The sequence below is a fragment of the Erithacus rubecula genome (genome assembly GCF_903797595.1).
Source record: "Erithacus rubecula genome assembly, chromosome: 5".
NCBI lineage: Eukaryota > Metazoa > Chordata > Aves > Passeriformes > Muscicapidae > Erithacus > Erithacus rubecula.
In genome coordinates this window covers 54,425,659-54,446,298 of record NC_136687.1, presented here as the reverse complement: position 1 = coordinate 54,446,298, position 20,640 = coordinate 54,425,659, and the positions used below count along the sequence as shown (strand labels likewise).

At 42.1% G+C, this 20,640-nt stretch overlaps 2 protein-coding genes across 4 annotated transcripts in view; both read right to left on the bottom strand.

Annotated features, from left to right (window-relative positions):
* ARHGAP24 (Rho GTPase activating protein 24) overlaps positions 1-7,434 on the bottom strand; it is a 234,974-nt gene extending 227,540 nt beyond the window's left edge. The window contains exons 1-2 of one of the 3 annotated variants that reach the window (XM_079306515.1): positions 5,984-6,082; positions 4,962-5,023 (exon numbers count right to left, since the gene is read on the bottom strand). The gene's annotated coding sequence lies outside the window, so the exon portion shown is untranslated. Of the gene's footprint in view, positions 1-4,961; positions 5,024-5,983; positions 6,171-7,412 lie in introns of those variants that run through there. The other 2 variants (XM_079306517.1, XM_079306506.1) reach the window with 2 other exon arrangements.
* A 4,367-nt stretch (positions 7,435-11,801) lies between these two features.
* COPS4 (COP9 signalosome subunit 4) lies at positions 11,802-20,552 on the bottom strand. The gene is made up of 10 exons (XM_079306544.1): positions 20,425-20,552; positions 19,275-19,354; positions 18,396-18,547; positions 17,261-17,364; positions 16,366-16,519; positions 15,135-15,285; positions 14,679-14,849; positions 13,259-13,374; positions 12,817-12,901; positions 11,802-12,331 (listed from the first exon to the last, which is right to left on the bottom strand). Exons 1-10 carry the CDS (start codon positions 20,499-20,501, stop codon positions 12,198-12,200), a joined length of 1,224 nt encoding a protein of 407 aa, XP_079162670.1. The 5' UTR covers positions 20,502-20,552; the 3' UTR covers positions 11,802-12,197.
* Positions 20,553-20,640: the final 88 nt, after the last annotated feature.

Below are 20,640 nucleotides of genomic sequence, written 5' to 3'. Positions count from 1 at the left end.
GAGATAGTTTGTGCAAGGAAAACAAAACCTAAATCCCAAGATAAGCAATCACCATCTTCCTTATGACAGCCCTCAATAGTGTTTATTACTTACTACTCCATGACTGCAGGAAAATCTGTATTACAGTAGATAGAGAAGATAATTTCCTATTGTTACTGTGTGACAATATTTGTACTGATGCTGTGCCACAATCCCAAGGCAGCTCAGCTCACAGCCAGGCATCAGAGCCTGTTATACATCTTCCACCTTGCCTTTGACAAGGAGCTGCTGGGAAGGTTTCAGCTGAAAACAAGCTCTTGCTTCAGGCTAAGTTTTGTAGATTTTCTGTATTGCTACCTCAAAGATCTCCTTGCAAACCAGGACTTCACAGGAATTCTGACACTGTCAGTGCTGCTGACAAATTATATCACGTAAAATGGAAGGGGAGGGAGGATATTTAAATAATATAGAAATACCAATAGTCCTTAGCAAAACTTACTTGCATTAAATCAGAGTCTTGGGGATCACTGAGTACCAGTGGCTCTGCTTCCTCAGTAAAATGTTTATTGCAGACAGGAGCCAAGAACAACCCCCAAAAAATCATATCCAGAAACATACACAAGAAGAAATAGCCTTTTTTGTCCCATTAGCCCTGTCTTTATGAGTATAAACTATATTTTTTGGCCTTTTGTACAGTCACATGTTAGTTACACTGGACCTGTTACCATCACCACCACATTTTCCATTCATGTGAGCTATCTGTGGCTTATTTCAGTCTCCAGATGAGCAGTTATCCCATTGGCATGGCCTGAGTGTGTCAGAGGAAGGGTTAACCCTGGGGGTCATGTGGCTGTCATGGTTTGAGGGACAGTGCTCTGAGTGTCATCTCTCCTGTCCAGTGAATGCTGTCTAAAGGCAGTGTAAGCACACAGCATCCCAGGCAGGATGGCTCCCTCCATAGGCAAGCAGGAAAATAAACACTCTCCTGGGCTTAAGGTGTCCCACACATCCTGAAATGTGAGCCACTCTTCTGTGGTTCAGCTTCAGGAGAGAGGATGATTGATTATCCCAGCAGAGCAATGGGTGATGCTGTATGAGAAGCATCCTTGCTCCCAGACCACCCTGCAGGCCACACTAAGGAGGTTTGGGACAATTCACATTTGGCTGTCCTCTCTTCTTCTCAGAAGCCCTGATTCAGGTGGGCTCCTATGAGCACATTTGCAAGTTAAAGGTGCAGGGCAATGGTCCATGTCCTCCCTTACTGAAGCACTGACATTAAGGGACTTGGATCAGGTTACATTTTCCCCCTGAGAAAAACTCTTGGGCTCCTTTGCCTGCACAGACAAAGTCTTTGTGTGGCTCCCATTACAGCTTCAGGCTACTGCTCCCAAGAATTGTCTCCAAACCTAGTGAGCCTGAAAAACTCAAACTCCCCCTCAAGGGATCCTTAGCTTTTACATAATCTTGGCCACATTTTGTAATTCCTCCTGTCTAAGCAGATCTTAGAACACACTGCTTCTTATTCTTTCCTGAAGGGAAATCAGTGGAAGAGCAAAGAGTCATTTCCACCTCCAGGTAAAACCACTCAGGTTGAGTCTTCTCTCAAGCCTTCCCCCGAGGGATTTTAAACCCAGAAGGAGCCACCATGGACATAATTCACCAGTTTGCCCTCCAGTGGTGGACAAATCCTTGCAGGGCATTTTTGATCTAACAAAAATAACCCCTGGCTAACATGTTATGTGTTTCCCAACTTCAGGAGACTGGATGGTTAGTTATGCACAAAGAGCAACAGGCAATGCTCTGTGAGAAACATCCTTGCTCCCTGACCTCACTAAGATCATTTGGGACACCTCATGTTTGGCTTTCCTGGCTGGTACTTGGGGACTCTAATTCAGGGAAGTTAGCTTTTTTTTTTTTTTAAACAAACCACCACCAAGAGACCTCTGATAGAGGAGAAAAGTCAGGTTTTCAAAAAAAAAATTCTTCATTACTATGTTTAAGAAAGGATCTTGTAGTCTCTGCTCAACAGCCCCTGGGTTTTTACTGACAGTCCTTAATGCACTAGACAGGAGGCTCTTGTGTTCAGTGAAATTATGATTTCAATGTGTTAATACTGGAAATAAACTATGACACCACTTTGAACCACTGGGTGTTCTTGGGAGCTTAAAATTGTTCATCACAGATTAGGAACAGCAAAGGAGACCAGCTGCAGAGCACTTCAAACATGAGCCATGTGACAAAGCAGCAAGTGTCTGAGAATGTTCTATGAAATGTTCTGTGGCTAGTACTCAGGTTTCATGGCAGCAAATTGGTTGTTCAGTATTGTAGAACACAAAAAGAGGGGGGATAGACTGGGGACAAGGGGAGGGTTATCCAGGAGAACATGTCCCCCCAGATTTATATGCTAAGCATGATGCCATATGGTCTGGAATATCCCTTGGGTCAGCTGGGGTCAGTTTTCCTGGCTGTGTCCCCTCCCAAATCCTTGTTGCACCCCCAGCATCCTTGCTGGCAGAAAAGGCCTTGATGTTGTACAAGCCCTGCTCAGCAGTGACTAAAACCTCCCTGTGTTATCAACAGTGAGTTCAGCACAAATCCAAAACACAGCCCCATACCTGCTACTATGGAGAAAATTAACTCTGCCCCAGCCAAAACCAGCACACATGGAGAAAGCAGCTTGTATATTCCAAAGAAACTAAAGCCTCTAATTAGCCATGCACAGAAGCTAATTATGACATAGGACAGTTAAGAGATATTGAAGCAAACTTAATTGAGGTGAGCCAAAAGCCTATGACAGAGTAGGTACAAAACCCCAGAATTCAGCACAGCCTGTTTTACATGCTTGGATGTGTCTATAGCACAACAAAACCCTTTGGAGCACAGACAACGTGGGGAAACAGTCTAAAACAGAAATCTGCATTTTACCACCTGACTGTCACAAGGCAAAACCCCAAACAAGCACTTTGCAGTGAGGATTGGAGCAGATTCCTCTTGTCTCCACTCACAGCTCCCATGGGAGCCACTCTGATGGGCTGAGCAAGGTGCCAGAGCGGCTCGAGTGGAAACTTCCACTGTGGGACTCAGCTGCTCATTAAGGGAAAGTACTCAGTCATTTCAGCCCCACAGGTGTGGGATGCAGTCAGTGGCTCTCCAGGTCATCATGCACAGCAGCCATTTCCAGGAAACAGAAAACCAACTGCATGGAAAACATGAATAAACATAGCCCATGCCAGGCAATAAAGAGAAGCCCTTATTACAAGCTGAAACAATACCACACCATTGATTCTTCAAGTCATGCCCCTGAAACAACTGAACAGTTTAAAGGGTAACTTGTGAATGGGGCATAGCTCAGAATATTTTAGGTACTAAAACTGGTGCCATTTTTACAGTGGCCATTGTACTCTCAGGTATCCTGACAGGATATTTTCACTTGGCTTTCCAAACTTGATTCTGCTGCACATCCTTTAGCCTGGTAATCCAACCTCAGATTTCTCACTGGCTCAGAATCAGGCTCATGTCAACATATTTATGTGGAAGTCCTGTCAAAATGTGCCCCCTTTTCATGCAACACCAGCTTTCAGAAGGACAGCTCTGATAATTCAAGCAGGGGTCTCCTTCTCAGGGACTCCTCACTATGAACAAACATGGTTAATCTTGCACATCTGTGGCACTTTGGGGCATCCTTACAGCTGCTGCACAGGAAAATGGGGCACACTGGGCTGCCAGGTTGTAACTCTAACCCATCCAGGGCCATATCCCAGCCACATGAAAGATGCAGGACAGGTTCATGACAGCACCTAGCATACAAAGCATCTGCTGAATGTAACCCTAGTTACATTTGCTGTGAGACACAATCAGTGTTTCACTTCTGAAGCCCTGAAAATATGAGGCAACAGATTCCCTTCCCAGGTATTACATCTAACTTGCAGAAATCCTAAGCTGGCTCCACAGTGCTCTCAAGATCAATCCAGCTAAGTACAAAGGGCTTCCTACCAAGATGGAATAGATTTCATTTCGTGAAAATGCAACAATTTATTCTAGGCTCAGCAGCTTAAAAGTTGATTGCCAGGACCTGGTGAGAAAGAAAAGCAAACATTTGCACAGATTCTCTTATTTTAGTACAAGCTAGTACCACAATCAATGCTAATAGCAGCCAGAAGCAACTTCAGAAGGTCAACAATGGAAGAAAATGCCTGAAAGCTCTACAAATGTGGGAAATAAGCTTGGAGGAGCACATGGAACGTCTTGAACCATCATCTCTCTCAACTACCTGAAATGTTTAAACCCTCAGGAGCAGCAGCTGGCTGGTATCTGTCTCCTAGTCAGACACTTGAACAAAAATAAGTCATCAGCAATGAGCACATGGCTTTGCTCCCAGCTCACACAACATGCATAAACACACCTAAACATCCCCAGTGCCTGCTGTCAGCACAGGTGGGATTCTAAGAAACCCTTGGATGCAAGAGACTTCCCTGCAATACCTTCTCTTCCTACCAGCTGCAGCTTCCAGCAGGATTCCTCTGCACAGGCTGGTGCATGAGCAGCTTGGCAATGAGATTAATGGTCACAGGGCCACAAAACTGAGATGAGGGCAAAAGCAGATGGGCAGAGAGAAGAGGAACAACTGGCTATGAAATGGAATGCCTGCACAACAGGACATGTAATTGAATTGTCAGTTATCTTTTTTCAATTAAAAATTATGCAGGAGTCCAGCTTGTGATGAAGTATTACAACTGATAATCCAATCTGTGTCCTTTAGAGGTCTCTTACCCATCTGTCTCCCAAAGGCTGTCCACAGTCATGCCAGGAGGCAGTGTCTGATGGGATTTCATGACCAGCATCAGTCTATAAATCAAATTCAGAATAAGCCAAATGCCACAGGCTCTAGCTGACAGCTAGAAGGCATTTCTGAGCTACCCCACCACTCTGCTAACAGCCCACAGACCTGCAGGGTAGGGCAGGCTGATTTGAAAGCCTCTCACCTGCCCTTGGATTCTGCCCAAGTATCCAGCAGGGCTGCTCATCAGCACTAATGTCAATGTCTCTCACTTGAAGGCAAGGCACAGCTGTTATCAGCTTCTCACCCATGTTTGATAACTCCCCAGAAAATGTTTTCCTGACTAAGGCAAGCAACAACAACAGTGTGTTTCACATGTATATCCTCTAGCTCACTTTCTGATCAAGGAATTTAAATATGTACTTCATTATTGAAGTCATAACTGCCAGATAAAATGTGATTACATTATCAGAAAATAGAATGTAACCTTCCACTCAGACCCAGAAGTTAGTGTAATTATTATTAGATGCATTTGATTGCTTTGTTGTCTGGCCATAAATTTCTGATGCAGTTCTGCCTCAAATACAAGCATCACAGAATAGAAACAATTACAGGCTACAGCACAGCTGCTGTGCAGAATTGAGTAAGGTACAAGTCTTTTCACCTTCAAATGACTTCACAGATGGAACAAGCTTAAGGCTTGAACAGACCATTAGGTCATGGTGACCTCCTGTAGGTCAGACCCTTAAGTTGCACTGTTGCCTTTGGGCTGAACTCAGCCAGCATGAGCTGACTAAGCCACTTTCCAGCAAGGCAGCCTTTCTGGATTTCAAGGCAGCAAAACATTGGAAACCTACCCTTGCTCCCTGATAGTTAGTTCCAGAGCTTAATTCTGGCTCTGAGGAACTGCTGCTTTGTTTTCTCATTACAGCTGCATATTTTCAATTTTTACCCATTTGTTACTCCATCTCTCACCCTAGTTCAGTAAATATGATTCACATGGAAGAAAATGGATAGTTAGCCATTTCAGGGACTTCTGAGAGAACAGCCTAAATTCTTCAGGTCCTCCCTAAAAAGTATTTACTTTTTTGAAATCAGTCTGACCGTGCTTTAGTGTGTTGTTCATGTTTTAACAGAGCTTTAAAAACATGTATGACTATTTCAGGCTTATTCCTCTTAATGGCTTAATACCAACGTGCAACACAGAAAGCAATGAAACACTAACACACCTGTATCTCATTTCCATGCAGCCATTTCAAGCTCTATGTTGCATTAATGACTCCCCTCCACCAGAATGTCTTGCCTTACCAGTTTATCTTCACTGAAACACAGCACCCACTGTGTTCTAATATTCTATTAGCTATTTACTTGCAGACTGCAAACAAATGTTGAGTTGAGGCTGTCTCTAACAAAAGCCCCCAGCTGATAAGGATTCCTTAATCAATATCTAGAATGACATCAGTTTGTTAACTCTTATCCAATCAGCTCTGAGCAGTTAATTCTGGCAAATAAAAAGCACCTGTGAAGTTGGTACCTCTTGTCCCCTGCACAATTACTCGCTTCATAACCCTACTTATCTTGTTTGCCAGCACCTGTTTCCCTTTAAGCCATATTGACTTGCACTAATACATTCCCATCCTGTAATGCTTTATTGAGTGAATCTCATTTCAGTTTTGACATATTTTCCCTGGGACTCCTGACAGGATAGCCAGCCTATGGATGAGCCCTAAACTAATGTGAGCTCCTAGTCCAGTGATCAGCTCCCATCTGTTTATCTCTTCACATCTGCCATAAGGAGGAGAAACAGCACTTACAATACAAAGGCAAATTCCAGCTAAAAAACACACATTGATTTTTTAAATGTAAATCTGGGGTAGATATTGAGGTTTCAGGCTTTTTTCACTAGAAAAGTTGCAGCAACTTTTGCAAGCAAGAACAAAAATTCCTTCTGATCCTGCCTTGGTTTTTCAGTTACCCCTAGAGTACAAATATACCTTGGTAGGTCATGCATAGTCTATTAGCCCCTGTGGCTGAATGTGCATCCTGAATTCCCCATCAGCCTCCAGGGAACTCATAATCTCACCCTCTCTGCTAATCCTCCCCTGGCTGCTAATCTTTATTCTGCTTGGAAGGAAAAAGCATCTGATCAGAGAAGATGCCCTCAGGTTAGGGGAACAGGTATTGAGCTCCATTAGCAAAACCCCACAGATCAAAGCTATTGACAAGCTGCTGATAAAGGAGGCTTACAAAGGCAGATCTGGATTTCCAGCCCTTCAAAAAGATGACAACAATGGAAATATCACAGGCTGGGAGCACATTCAAGTAACAAGACATCTAACAAAGACTGTGAGAACTAAAAGAATCTCCAACTATTCCTCTCTGGTTTAATACATTACTGAAAAACAGAAATGTATCTGACAATTATCTGTTTACAGATAACAAACAAGCTAACTCAAAGGACAAAAACCTGGTCATATTGCTGCCTGTAACACCAGAAACTATGTAGAGTCACAACAAAATGCCACATCCAACACAAATGTACAAGGCAAGGCAGTAGAAACTCTAGAAAGTGGCTATTCCCTAATCTTCAGAGGGGAATATTATAGCAGGTCACAGGCTTTAACCATGTAAAATAATTACAAAATAGTACACATACCTTACCATTTTTCCTCTAAATTCATAGCCAGAGCATCACCTTGGGACTCTTCATACCTAGTAAAGACCAGTCAACCAGACCATGCTGGGAAAAGCAGTCTCTCTCCTCCCTGGTTCTTAAATACCCTCCCAAACAATCAGCACCAATTGTCACAGGAGGCTTTCATGGTGATCAGGTGTGCAACAAAAGTGCATGTTTGGAAAGCAAAGTCTCAGCAGCTGAGAAGTGTTTTGGACCCAGAAATACAGCATCATACAGGCAATGATGGAAGCATTATATAGCCTAAAATATATGTTACAACCATGATTGCAGCATTTGAAAGCCAACAAAACTTAATCGTGCTGGGACTGACCCAAAGCTGCGAGGGAACTGATAACACATGTTTTCCTCAATCCTTGCCCCAAACAATCCACACATGCTCTGCTGTGAAAATACACCAATTGCTTGATTTACAGCATGGTAACTGGTCTAGTTCCAACCCCCTGCCATGGGCAGCAACACCTGCCCCTAGGCCAGGTTGCTCAAAGCCCATCTAATCTGGCCTTGAACACTTCTAGGGATGGGACATCCACAGCCTCTCTGAGCAACCTGTGCCAATGTCTCACCACCCTCACACTAGAGAATTTATTCCTAAAAGCTAATCTAAGCCTGCTCTCTTTCAATTTAAAGCCATTATCCCTGGGTACCCCAGAGCTAATGCAGTATTCCAGGTGGGGTCTCACCAGAGCAGAGCAGAGGGGCAGAATCCCCTCCCTCTCCCTGCTGGCCACGCTGCTTTAGATGCAGCCCTGGACACATTTGGCTTTCTGGGCTGTGGGCACATGTTGGTAGGTCATATTGAGCTGCTTATCTATTGTTTTTTATCTTCTTTTTTCTCTTCAGTCAGAGTCAGGATTGAAAGCATGAGAGATGGAATTTTGTGTTTGGACTCCGGCGTTTATTAATTCTTACCTATGTTACAGTGAATGCTGCAGCACTTCTACCTAACAAGCTAAAAATGAAGAAATGGTGATGTATCTTTCTTGTTACAAGGTCTTTTGAGGCCTAATTGTCCAATTAAAAACTAACACCTAAATTATTTTTACTTTTGATCCAATGACCAAACCCCTGTGACCCTCAGTGTAGCATTTTCTATGCAATTAAGAAGTGACACCTAAACCACTGAAGAGGAAGGTGAAGAAGAAAAGAAACCTCTGCCCTAAAACCTCCATCTTGTCCTATACCTATTACTATATTCTCAAACCCCAAATTCCAAATCCTTTACCATGTGATGTTATACATTTCTATTCAAACTACACACCAGTGATTCTAGTCCTACCATTCAATTTTGGAAGCCTTCTCCAAGGCATCAGGTCAAGAGCAGTTTTCTTTTGGGGATCAGTGCATGGCAGCACAGAAACTTCTAAACTCACAGGGATCCAACACTTATCCACAGACACCCCCAGTTCCTTGCAGTTCTCACAGTGCATTCTCTGCCCAGCCTGCATTTGTGCTTGGGATTGCCTCATCCCCCATGCAGGATCTCACACTGGGTCTGTGTTGAGTTTGAGGTTCGTGGTTCACACAGCCCCACCTCTGAAGCCTGTCAAAGTGCCCCTGAGTGACATCCTTTCCCTCCAAAGTCATAATTTCAAGTTCACACTGTTGCAACAAAATGAATGCTGTGCACTCACTGTGAACCTAGGATGCCCCTTATTTTTCAGTCTGATGTTCTTAGTCTGGTAAACTCTTTTACTTTGCTTTTGGATTAGTTTTTGCAATGAATAGCAAAGTTAGAACAGTGACTACCACAAAGAATAAAAGCATCATTTACAGAGAACTCATTTATCATCTGTAAAGCAAAGCCCCTAAGCCTTAAACAAGAAAAAAGGAAATGCATTTGCATGGGTGTTGTCCCTCTAACAGATTACTTACATTGTTTTCAGGTTTCTTCATAGAAGTCTTTTTATTTCTAGATTAATGTACTCATTGTACAAAGATTTTATTAAAGAAAAAAAAAAAAAAAAAAAAAAAAGCCAAAACTGTTAAGCTACCAAGAGCTCATTAATCCCAAATTATACTTAAAAACATATTATATATTGTTTTGAATCATCCTGTGAGACCCTGTGGTAATGCTGTCTTATTCTGAACAAAGTTCACTTTTGGTCATTTTTAGCTTTGGTGAAGGGAAAACTTTTTGGTACCAGGGGACTGTTGAAGTTAAGTTCAACCTAAGCCCTGCATGTGGGTAACAAACTTTGTAGCCTGCTGTGAGTGCAGCTAAAGGCTCACGAATCTGCAGAGCCCAGAGGCCAATGAGTTTGTTCATCTGTGGATGAGCAGAGTTGAATCACAGAATGGAAGTGGGAATGTGCTGGTCTCCCAGAGGCGCTGAGGGATCCATGGATATGTGTGCTTAGCTCTCCATCTAGTGGGGAGCTCCAGCCACTAGCTGGGTCATCATCTCTAGTGCAGGTGATGCTCCCTCTGTTTTAACGGAGCATACATGCTGATTCACTTTAGGGAAAAAGAAATAAAACTGTCAAGGTATTGGACCACTGTCCTTATAAGTAATGAATGTCACAGAATTAAGGCCAACAAGATTGCCATGGATTAGTAATGATTATCAACATAAAATCATTAAGGGTTCTCTAAAGTCACTTGCTGATCAACTGATAAGTCATTTAACTACTCATCTAATGTGAGAATGGTGAATCCAGTTCTCCTTACCTAAAATTGTTAACTGCAAAATAAGAACAAAGTATGACAGTGTACAGCCCCTGTCATTTATGTTCCTATTTGGATTTTTGTGAGAAAATGTTCATTAACACTTCCATGTCCAGGTTCATGTACCTGTATCTCAGGTGGGTTGGGCTGATACCACTGAGCACACTTTCTCCACTTCTCAAACTCTTTGCAGATATATAATACATTGGAGCAGGTGTTCCAAGCCATTCCCTTTACCAGTCTCTGTAATGCCTCTAGTGTGGGCTGGGCAATGGACTCCAGCAATTTCTGCAGGTAACTGCACTTACTCTAATAAATTAGATCTTCCCTGCTGATGTGAAAATTGCACTCTTTCCATAGCATTCCTGTTGCATGGCACACCCCAAATACTGCACGTGTCAAGGCTACAAGCTCTGTCCCTTGTGTGCTCATCCTTGCTGGAAGTGGCTCTGCTTCCCTCACCCTTTCCTAGCTCACCACAGCATTCCCAGGCTAGGTCTGGGTTAAGTCAGGGGCCATCAGATCAATCAACCTGTGGCTTGACATGTGCATCACCAAAGGGCACCTTAGTTTTGAGGTCTGTCCTTTCAGAAATGGCTCAGTAGAACTATTTACTGCTTTCCAGAAGTCAGTCCTGGCCCACAGGGAGAAAAGGTCCACAAAACAGCTGTTGAACACACACTGATATGGCTTTTTAGGGCAATCCAGTCCTTTGAAGCAGCAAATAGCCTAAATGGGAATGTAGATGAATGACACACCTCCACCTGCAAGGGCATGCTCCAAGAGAAGAGCTCTGTGCAAAAATCAGAGCATAACCAAAAAGAAAAACAGGCTCCAAACTAATAATGACTATGTCTGCATTTCTCTTGAAGGGAGAGCAAATTCTCAGACACTAAGTTGTAAGTAATTTCCCTTGGAAATAGGTGGTCAAAAATACCCTTCAGCCTATTCTCATCATTTGCCATCACTTTGCTTACTTTTATGATGCTGTTGTACTAAGGTGTGCAGTACTTGCACAGCAAAGAACATTAAAATTTGGCCTATACTCACTTGACAGTTTATTACTGAGTAGTAGTGTCAACACACCTTGAAATAAGGCATTCTTTACAAACAATGACAACTGTAAGTATATCAAGTGTGCATGCTGCTCCTTCCTGTTTTAAAGATTTTGATTTAATGGCAATTAGTTTCTGCTGAAACTTATTAATTCCTTTCTTTGAGGATATTTGCTTCATTAGCCAGCTTGGTTTTGTTTCTTTAAGCCATTAAAGAACTGAAAAATATGATGGATCCAAGGTATGCAGCTAGATATGCAACTGAGTAGATGGAGCTTCCAACAGACTGGAGCTAACCAAGCACAGAAGCCTCTGAAGACCCAAATATTTGTCATGTTTGTTAAATGTATCTGGCAAAGCACATGAAAGAGTGCCCAACCCCAGACTGATAAACATCAGAAGGGCTATTTTTGTACTTCATCACTGTGCATAAGCATTTCAAGTTAGTCCTGCTTATCACATGACACCTTGACTTGCATTTTTGCATAAGCAAAGAAGGGAAAAAATGGTTTTCATTCAACATTTTCAGGGGCTGAAAATGCAATTACAAAAATCTGATTTATTTCAAGTTACCATTTAAGAAAAAAATGAAAACAAAACCAAAAAAACCAAAACCACAGGGCCTTACAACACTTAAACCAAGTGGCTTATCTCAGCCTTTATTAGAATAATTACAACTAAAAGAAACTTGGTGCTCCTATTTTCACAGCAGGACGAGCATCATAGGAAGTAATGGGCTACAAAGCTATAGCAACACAGTGGGGGAAAAAAATAAAATTAAATAAACCAAACCCAAAGCTTGCTGCAGACATTACAGCTTCTTTTAAAAGGAAAACACAGTTTTCAGGACAAGCAGAGTGCAATGCAGAGGCAACAAGAGCATCACTCCAAGCTCAGAGAACTGGGAGCCTGTCACACCAAACATGGTATTAGCTAATTGTGTCCTAAGCCATAGTGGAAGCAGAATATGAGGAAGTGAAGATGGTTTTTTGTTTGTTTCCCAGTCCTGCTCAGCTCCCCTGCCTCACTGAGCCATCTGGGCCTCCATGGCCTGTGCTGTCCACTCCGGGGCTGTCTGACTGATCTTCTCCAGCAGGTTGTTCACCTGGAAACACAGGGACTGAATCTGCTTGTCCCAAGTTGGCAAGGCTTCACGAGCTGAAAAGACAAGAAAAAACAACCCAAACTAAACAAATTGAGTCTTAGCAATTCCCTGGCCTTGTCAACTGCAACCTTTCCTTTTGCTACCCTCACCTAACTCACAAAGGAAGCATTCCTTGCAGTGGCATCAGGACCACTTTTGTACTCAAAAGCTACAATTATTTTGGCTGCCTGTTACAAGCCTAACTCCTGCATTGAAGCAGATTTGAACAGAGAACTTCCTGGTGAACCTGTTCCTAGAGGAGGCTGATGGAATAAATTCACATTTTCCTGTGGTAAGAGGATGCAGAGTAGGAAGTGTTTGGTGTCAAAGGCTGTCCCTTGTGGCCAACTCTGCCATCTCCTGGCCACAGCAGGATGAGCATGCTCACTTCAGGCAAAGGGATTATTAATAAAACTTCTTTCCTTACCCTGGCAGGCACCACATGAAAAGCTCACTCTGAGAGGTGCTAAAAAATAAATGATGTTGTGGTTGCACTTACTCTCAAAGTGAACAATTCCATCAATCTGATCAATAAATCCGTTCATGCGACCCTCAGTTATCATCTGAGACGCGATCTTCTCTGCCTGGAATGACAAGGATGTCAGAAATTTAGTTCATTCCCAAAGAAGCTAGAAATTATTCAGACTTAACAGTCTTATGGGTTTTTAACCAGGTCCACACACAGGTGGGAAGGAACCTACAGACAGCACTCATTAAATGATTAGACAAACTATCAGTGGCATCTAACTCCACTGTTGCTCATTCCACATTGAGCCACTCCCATTCTCACAAGATGTGCTAGATATTTAACCTTCCCCATAATATGTAGTATTTAATTATTCCCTAATATTTAACAAAATTTTCTAATATTTACCACAGATATTTTCTCATGACATTCATGATCCTTGTTAAAAAAAAAAAAAAAGGTAGGAAATGGACACCTTAGCTGCAGGGATCTCTAGTAATGCTCCAAGCTCTTCAAAGGTAATGTTGTTGTAAAGTTTGCTTGCAGACAGTAAATTGTGTTCAATAACAGCTCTGTCCAGAATACTGGAACCTTTGGAATTATTTAAGAAAAAAGAAAAAACAAAACCCAAATGATTAGTGTAGATTGAAATGTCAGTTTATATAGTAGAGCAAACAAAACACCTTTTTTTTTTTTCTTTCCAGAAGTGTTACACATGCAGAAGGTCCAGATGCATCTGCCTTGCATCTCTGTCAAGCTGTGCTGAGGCAGTGAACAAAATCAAATGGATGGCACATGGCTGATTTTAAACAGCTGATTAAAACAGCTAAATCCTTTATTTAATTTAATTTCTACAGTAAGCAAGTAGAGCCCTTGCTACAAGACTTACTGTCTGAATTGAGGAAGTTTAACCTTCTGTGACCCTAGCGTGACAAATGGAAAGACTATTGGGGGTTTTCTTATTATTCATTATGGCTCTTAGGGGTACAATTAACCTCTCTCTCAGTCAGCTTATCTGATGTCTCTCCTCTTGACTGAATTGTTTTCAACAGTATAACTCTAGCTGAAGACAAGCACATTATTAAACACCAGCTAACCTGCATTCTTTAAGGACAAACAGTACAGGTTATAAGTAAACAAACTGACCAAGGGAAGGAATGCAGCATATTGCTAGCAAGTTAAGTACCTTTAACCCAGTTTTCCCTTCTGCAAGTACATGGTTACTTATTTTACCTTAATCAACAATTACTTTTCACTAGGAAGGTTTTCCTGATTGAGAGCTATTTCATGCTTATGTATTTTTCCACTTTTATATTCTTCCAATCTAGAAAACTGAGACCAGCATGTTTAGGATAAAAGTAAAGTCATGACTTGACATTTTTTTTGACTGTTCAGAGGTTCAGGATTGTGTCATGTCAGTGGAGATGACGTGTGTCGGTTCCAAACCATCCCCTCACTATGTCACCTTCCTGTCAAGTCAGGAAGCAGTTCCAATAAATGTATCATCAGTACAGACCATTTATGGCTTATGCATGTCATGGGTTTCTAGGCACCCTACTCTGCACCTTCAGTGCCTGAGAAGCTCACAAGGACAGAGACTCTGTTAGAAACACTGGGAAACTGTCAGTGAAGAGGACTGTACGTGGACAGCAAAAGAAAACATGACAAGTTATCTTCCAGAAGTTATTTCAAAACCTTAATGGAAAATTAGAAAGATTTGCCAGATCAGAACTATATCTAAGAAGCTTACTATCTAACCACACATTCTGAAAAATACTTCTTAAATAATGATATAAGCAATAATAAACTTTTCCATGGCACTTCTTGACTGATTTGGGAAGTCTAACTCCCATGGATGAACACCTAATATTACAAGGTTTTAGAGAAGTGTGTACCATCAGATGTAGTCGCTTTCTGGTGAGGCATTAGCATAGCTGCAAACTCTTGCAGTTGATTTCCACGGATAATTCTGTCCAGATACATTTTCTCCAAGATCCCATAGGCTGCAAGCTGCTGGCATCTCTCATCCTTGAAGAGAGTAGCAAGCATGCGGGAACGCTGTTGTCCTAGGAAAGTCAAGAGGAATTCTCATAACTGACCACCAGAACCCCAAATACTTAGAGGTAAACAGCAGGAAGGAAAACCTTTTTTCCCCAATGCATGCAAATAACAGCCAACAAAGCTCTACTGAAGAATTAATTTGGCTCTGAGATAACAGTTTGCCAACACGTAACTCTGACATCATGTTCACAACTTTGGATTCCTCACAAAATCTCAGGAACACAAGTAATACACAAGCTGATTTGCTTCAGGGGAAATGCACATACACAAAAATGTAAGGTGCATTTTACCTGCTGATGCCAAAATAGTACAATGCAATGCATGTTTCAGTGCCTCCAGCCTCTCAGTCTCATGGACTATGCTCTTGTAGGACAGCTCATTGTACCTCTGGGCAGCCTCAATGAACTTTCTTCTGTAGTCGAGTACTCGAGCATAGCAAACCTGGAAAGGAAGGATATCTCAGAAGAAACAAAGCAGAGGTGGCTGCAAAATACAGGTGTGTAAAAATTGCACACTATGAAATGATAGCTCCCATAAATACTGCTCTTCTGCTTCCCAGGGATGTGTGTGCCTTCAAAGAATTAGATTCACTTGACAAGTCCTTGCTGAAGTATCAGGGAAATCAATTGAAAGGGCATTTCCCACCACTGTTCATGTGTTAAGCACTGCAAATGTCTAAAAGACAAGTATTGAGCCTAAATAATTGAAATCTTGTACAGCTGATAATGTGCTTGTGTGTGTATGTTTCCCCTATACTACTGACACTGACAGCTACCACTTAGCAATTCATGTTTCAAGTATTTGCTTTCCCCTTTCAGCATGGGAACACCACCTGATATTTCTTCCTTCCTCTGAGCTTCTCTAAGATTCACAGAAAATACTTACACTTTCAACTGAGTGCACACTTCAAAATGTAACAGAGGATGAGGAAAAAATGAAAGGGAAAACCAACAAACTAAAACCACCAGATGCTGAGTTACTGCTCATGGCACATCTGCTTTGTGCCACAGAATTTTAAACACCACCAAACTTGACCAGTTCTGTTACACTGGAGTCATCACTGCCCATCAGTTACTAAAATGGTTTAAGAAATTTGTGTATGAACTATGTACACAGTAAACCCACAAAAAGCAGGAATGTCAGCAGTTAATTTACTACTTCAGTCTATAAGCTACTTTTATGCATGGGGCTTTTTATTTAATTATTGGGGAGTAGGAGGATTTCTACGATCTCTAATATTAGATGCAATTTTTTCCTCCTCTTAGATTTTTAGACAAAGGTGGAGGCAATATTTTCAACAATATTTCAGGTGGGTTTTAGCCTGTTTTTTATTTTCTCAAAATGGTAAAAAATGAGTTGTTTAATTATTGCTAGGATGTGTCTCTCAAGCTCCCAACACTATACAGCTTTTCCCTTTGCCTCTTCTCTCATGATGAAAGTTTTAGAGGCAGTGCATTAAAGCATCTCATCATGGAACTGCCTCCCTTTACTAAGAGAAAGCAATAAAGCAGGTTAGACAACCTTATAATGGATTTGCAGCTGTTCATTAGTTGATTCATTCTGAAGCAGGGAAGCTCGATTGATGAAAGCTTCTGCTTGAACTGGGTCATCATCCTCCAGATACAGCCTGGCAATTTTCAGGTAGGTCTCCAGTTTATAATCTACATTGTACTGTCTGTAGGAGAAAGAAAAAAGCAAGTGCTCAGAGTTGCTCCAGAACTACCTTTGCTCTTAGCTGCTCTAAACATTTGTTATGATTCTTAAGCACTTGGCAACATCTGCTTTATCCTGCTTTCTTCTTCCCTTCTACCTAATCAGTGCATTCTGTACAAAGTAAGGAAATTTGAGATGAATGCCAATGCAGAACTGGCTCCTGCAAACACCAGTAGAAATAATGCTGTCCACCAAGACACAAACTCTCATAATCTGTTTTTTGTGGTCTATAAGTTTTCCACCAGCGGTGAGCCACTTGAATTAACAATCAACCTTGCAGTGCAAAAAATAGGTGCTAAATAGGCAAAACCTACAGCAATTCCTTCTATGTGCAACTGAGAAAGGGCAAAGGACTGCCAGAGAAAAGAAACAGCAAGGGTTCTACCTAGAAAAACACAAACTAAAACAAACCAAACTAAAACAAACAAAAGAATCTCCAACTGCATTTTTTAATATCCAGTTTCAAATTATGTCTTTGTTTTGAACTGAGAAGGTGGACACTTTGAAAGACTCCCACTTTCCAAGGACCTTTCAATAACCTGAGAAATATTTCTGCAAAATACTATTAAGAAGATTTGTTTATCAGCACGACTAATTAACAGTGGGCAACTTCTGGTGCAGCAAACCTCCAAATTCTCACTTGCTCAGTTCAATTCAGAGAGAGCAGGTACAGGTGAACACTACAGAACTGGGTGTCACATACTTTTGCCCTGTTTCCAAAGGGATCCCCACCAACACTTGTGCTGCATTTCTCCAGTCTTCTTCTTTCTCATAGATTGATGCAAGATGTTGCCTTATTGAAGCCACCTGAAGAGCAAAAAAAATCAAGATCAGAAGTAGCCACCATTTATAAAGTTTTTAAAAAGATGAAACAAATCTTTCAACAGGAGCCACAAGCCACTTCTTGCAGTTACCCCTCATATCATGCCTGTGAGGTAGGAATGAGGTGAACTGTGATTAGATCCAAATGAAGAAACTTCTACTTTGGAGAGTAGCTGTCAGCAGGCAAAGTATTAATGCTTACAACCTGGGTTTTTTACTGGAAGTATGGGTAAAAAAATAAATCATCTGATGTATTTGATTTAATTTATGCATAACCATGCATAACATGCAATCACGTTCAGCTGAGAGTAAAAGCTGCTCAAAAAGACAAAATATAAAGAGAAGCAAATAAAAATCATGGCAGAAACTGCCTTGACTTTCTACTCCAATACTAGATCCTAAGGGCTTTCTATATAAACAGCTTCTCTAAGAACTCTCAAATGATACTGCACATTCATACCACAAAACACAAAACTGAACTGAAAAAGTAGGGCAGCATATTCAGTAGTTAAGCAGAATAGGATTTGAAGAAAATATTTTTTCGTGGTAAAATGATTACAACTAAAATAAACATAGACAGAAAATTTATTTATTTTGAAACAAAAGTTATTTTTCAACAAAAGCTATTGTCCTTCAAACCAGGACAAAGGTGCATGTTCTTCACACCACCTGTCTGTTCTACTACTGGGGTAGAAGGCAATGCAAGGAGTAGCAGTCTGTCTCTCGAGACACCTCCAGCAGCTCAAGCATTGTTTCATTGTAACAAGCCAATTGCTGGTAGCAGAGGAATTACAGCCCATCACCACAATAAAGCAAGGCACAGTCCTTTGCACAGTTCTAAGGGCTCTCTGCATTTAGCTCAGGTTTTCTGTGTACAGGACTGAAAAACTGGACTCTAAGCAGGAATATCCGTTCTAAACAGCTTTTTGAAAGTCTTGAAATAGTCAGCACACAAGGAAGATCAAAACTAAAGCCAACCCCACAAGCCCAAACCTCCCTCACCATTGATCTCTCACCTGCTCTTCAAAGGAAATAACTCTGGGCTGTATCTTCTCCAAGGTGAAGTGGTAGATTTCTTTGGCTGTGCTGTCAGGGAGACTTGGCAGATGCGTGCAGAAATCTGTCAGCAGCTGCCGAGAGATCACCAGACTGACATTCTCATTCACCACTGGTTCACAGAAGGAAAACACAGAATGGATGCAGTATTTTTCAGGGCCTTCACTACAGCTGATAATTTACTTTTACATCAAATTTGAATATTTCAATTTTAAAAATTGTACGCAAGTGAAGGGGATTTTGTTTTCTTCTTTTATAAAGGTGGGTTTTTCTTTTCTTCCAGAAACTGTTTACACTAGAGGTCACCAGAGTTCTAACCCCTGGCAGATAATAAATGAATTTTTCACCTTGATTTATAGTTCTCAGTTGCAGAAATATCTTGGACAAAGTACTTGTTTGGGCTAAATCTCATTAAGCTTATTCTCAACTTGAAAAACATTACAGCAGATATAATTTACAGAGATATTCAATAAGCCAAATACCCAGTACAACACCAAAAAAAAACCAACCCTAACAATTTCTTGGCAGTTTTAAAAATGGGTGAAGAAGGAGACTGTCAGTTCAAATACCACTTGACATCCAGTACCAACTTCAAAGACTGCTTTGTTTTCACCTTCCAGTGCTGACAGGTGGGAGAGCTAATAACCACAAAGCTTAAAAATCCATTCCCTCTTCACTTCTGAGTGTGCTGATGAGGGTTCCTCTCCCTGTTGTTTCTGAGTTCCAACAGGACAAAAATATATTGGATTTGCACGGCCTCACTAGAGCTAACAAATACACAACCCCACAGACCTCTGGCCTTGACTCAGTGTACAACCACTTATACCAGGCACACTTACTTGCTTCTACAAAAGCTTTCAGAGCTTCAAGCTGTTCCACACCCGACAGCTGAATGGCTTTTTCCAATATTTGACGGTACCTGTCAATAAATAAATTTTTAAAGGTTAAAAATCACAATTTCTTTCACCAAGAACTTCTGCCTCTCTGATTACTTTCCATGTCAAAACTTTATTTTTGCTCATTATTTTTGTGGTGAAAATGCCCCAGTTTGGTTCCAAGAGTCATGAACATTCATTTGGAATTGGTACCTGGCTCTTCTTAAATACTAGAGCTAGATTGTCAAATAACAGAGCTCATCATTTTGTTATCTAAGAACATATGTGGAATTTTGGAAGCTTAAGATAATAATAATAATAATACAATACCCAGGATAATGCACAGAGAAAGTAATGAAAACTCTATTGCCCATAGATTCAGATTAATCAAGGTAGTCAAACATTCAAAATGCCACATTCAGTGTGATTGAGAAATACTGTTGTGATAACTATGTCACAGCCACTTGGCATGAACACAGGTGCACTCTATGTGTTCTCAAGTGTTTATTGCTGAAAAAATATCAAGTTGTCTTTTCTTGTTTCAGCAAGCTAATGAAACTTTGCCTCAGTGTGTGTGATACCGATGAAGTACTACATCTGCATGGAAGCTACATTTTGAGGGGAAAACTTTAAATCCTGAAAGTGACACAGCCCCCCTAGAACACAAGCAACTGATCCTTGACAGGGAGCCAAAGAATTCCAGGGGACAAATCCGCATCTGAGTGAAGAGCTGTGTGACACATCGCGCCACGAGAAGCAAAACCCCTAAAGGCTGCAGCCCAAAACACCCACCTAATGAAAAGGGCAATAATTATTAACAAGAAGGAAAGAGTCGCTGAGATACCCACGGCAGCAGAGAACAAACTCCGCGGCCTCCCGCTGCAGCACAGCCCAGGGCCAGCAGCCGAGCCCTGAGGGGCCCGAGCGGACACGCGGGAGGGTGAACGAAAAACCTCCACAACCGTGAAGTGAAACCTTTCTGTCTCCTTTTTATCGGAAAGGACGCGGCCGCGGGGCGCGAACCAACCCCCAGGGCAGGGCGCCCCTTCACCCCGCACCCCGCGGGCGGCTCGCAGGCCTCGCCCCACCGCGGGGACGCGGCGTGGCAACTCACTTTCCCGCCAGGTCCTTGTGGGAGCCGCTGGAGTTCATCAGCTGCGCCAGGTCCTGCCTCACCGCGCCCGCCGCCATCTTGGCAGCCGCCTCCTCCCACCATGGAGCCGCGCGCGCTGGCGGGAGGAGGGGGGGGGGGGGGTGCGCGTCACGTGACGGGGGAGCGCGCGCGGGCCGCGGGAAGGGGCCGCGGGCGGGCCTGGCCCCGCGCGCGCGG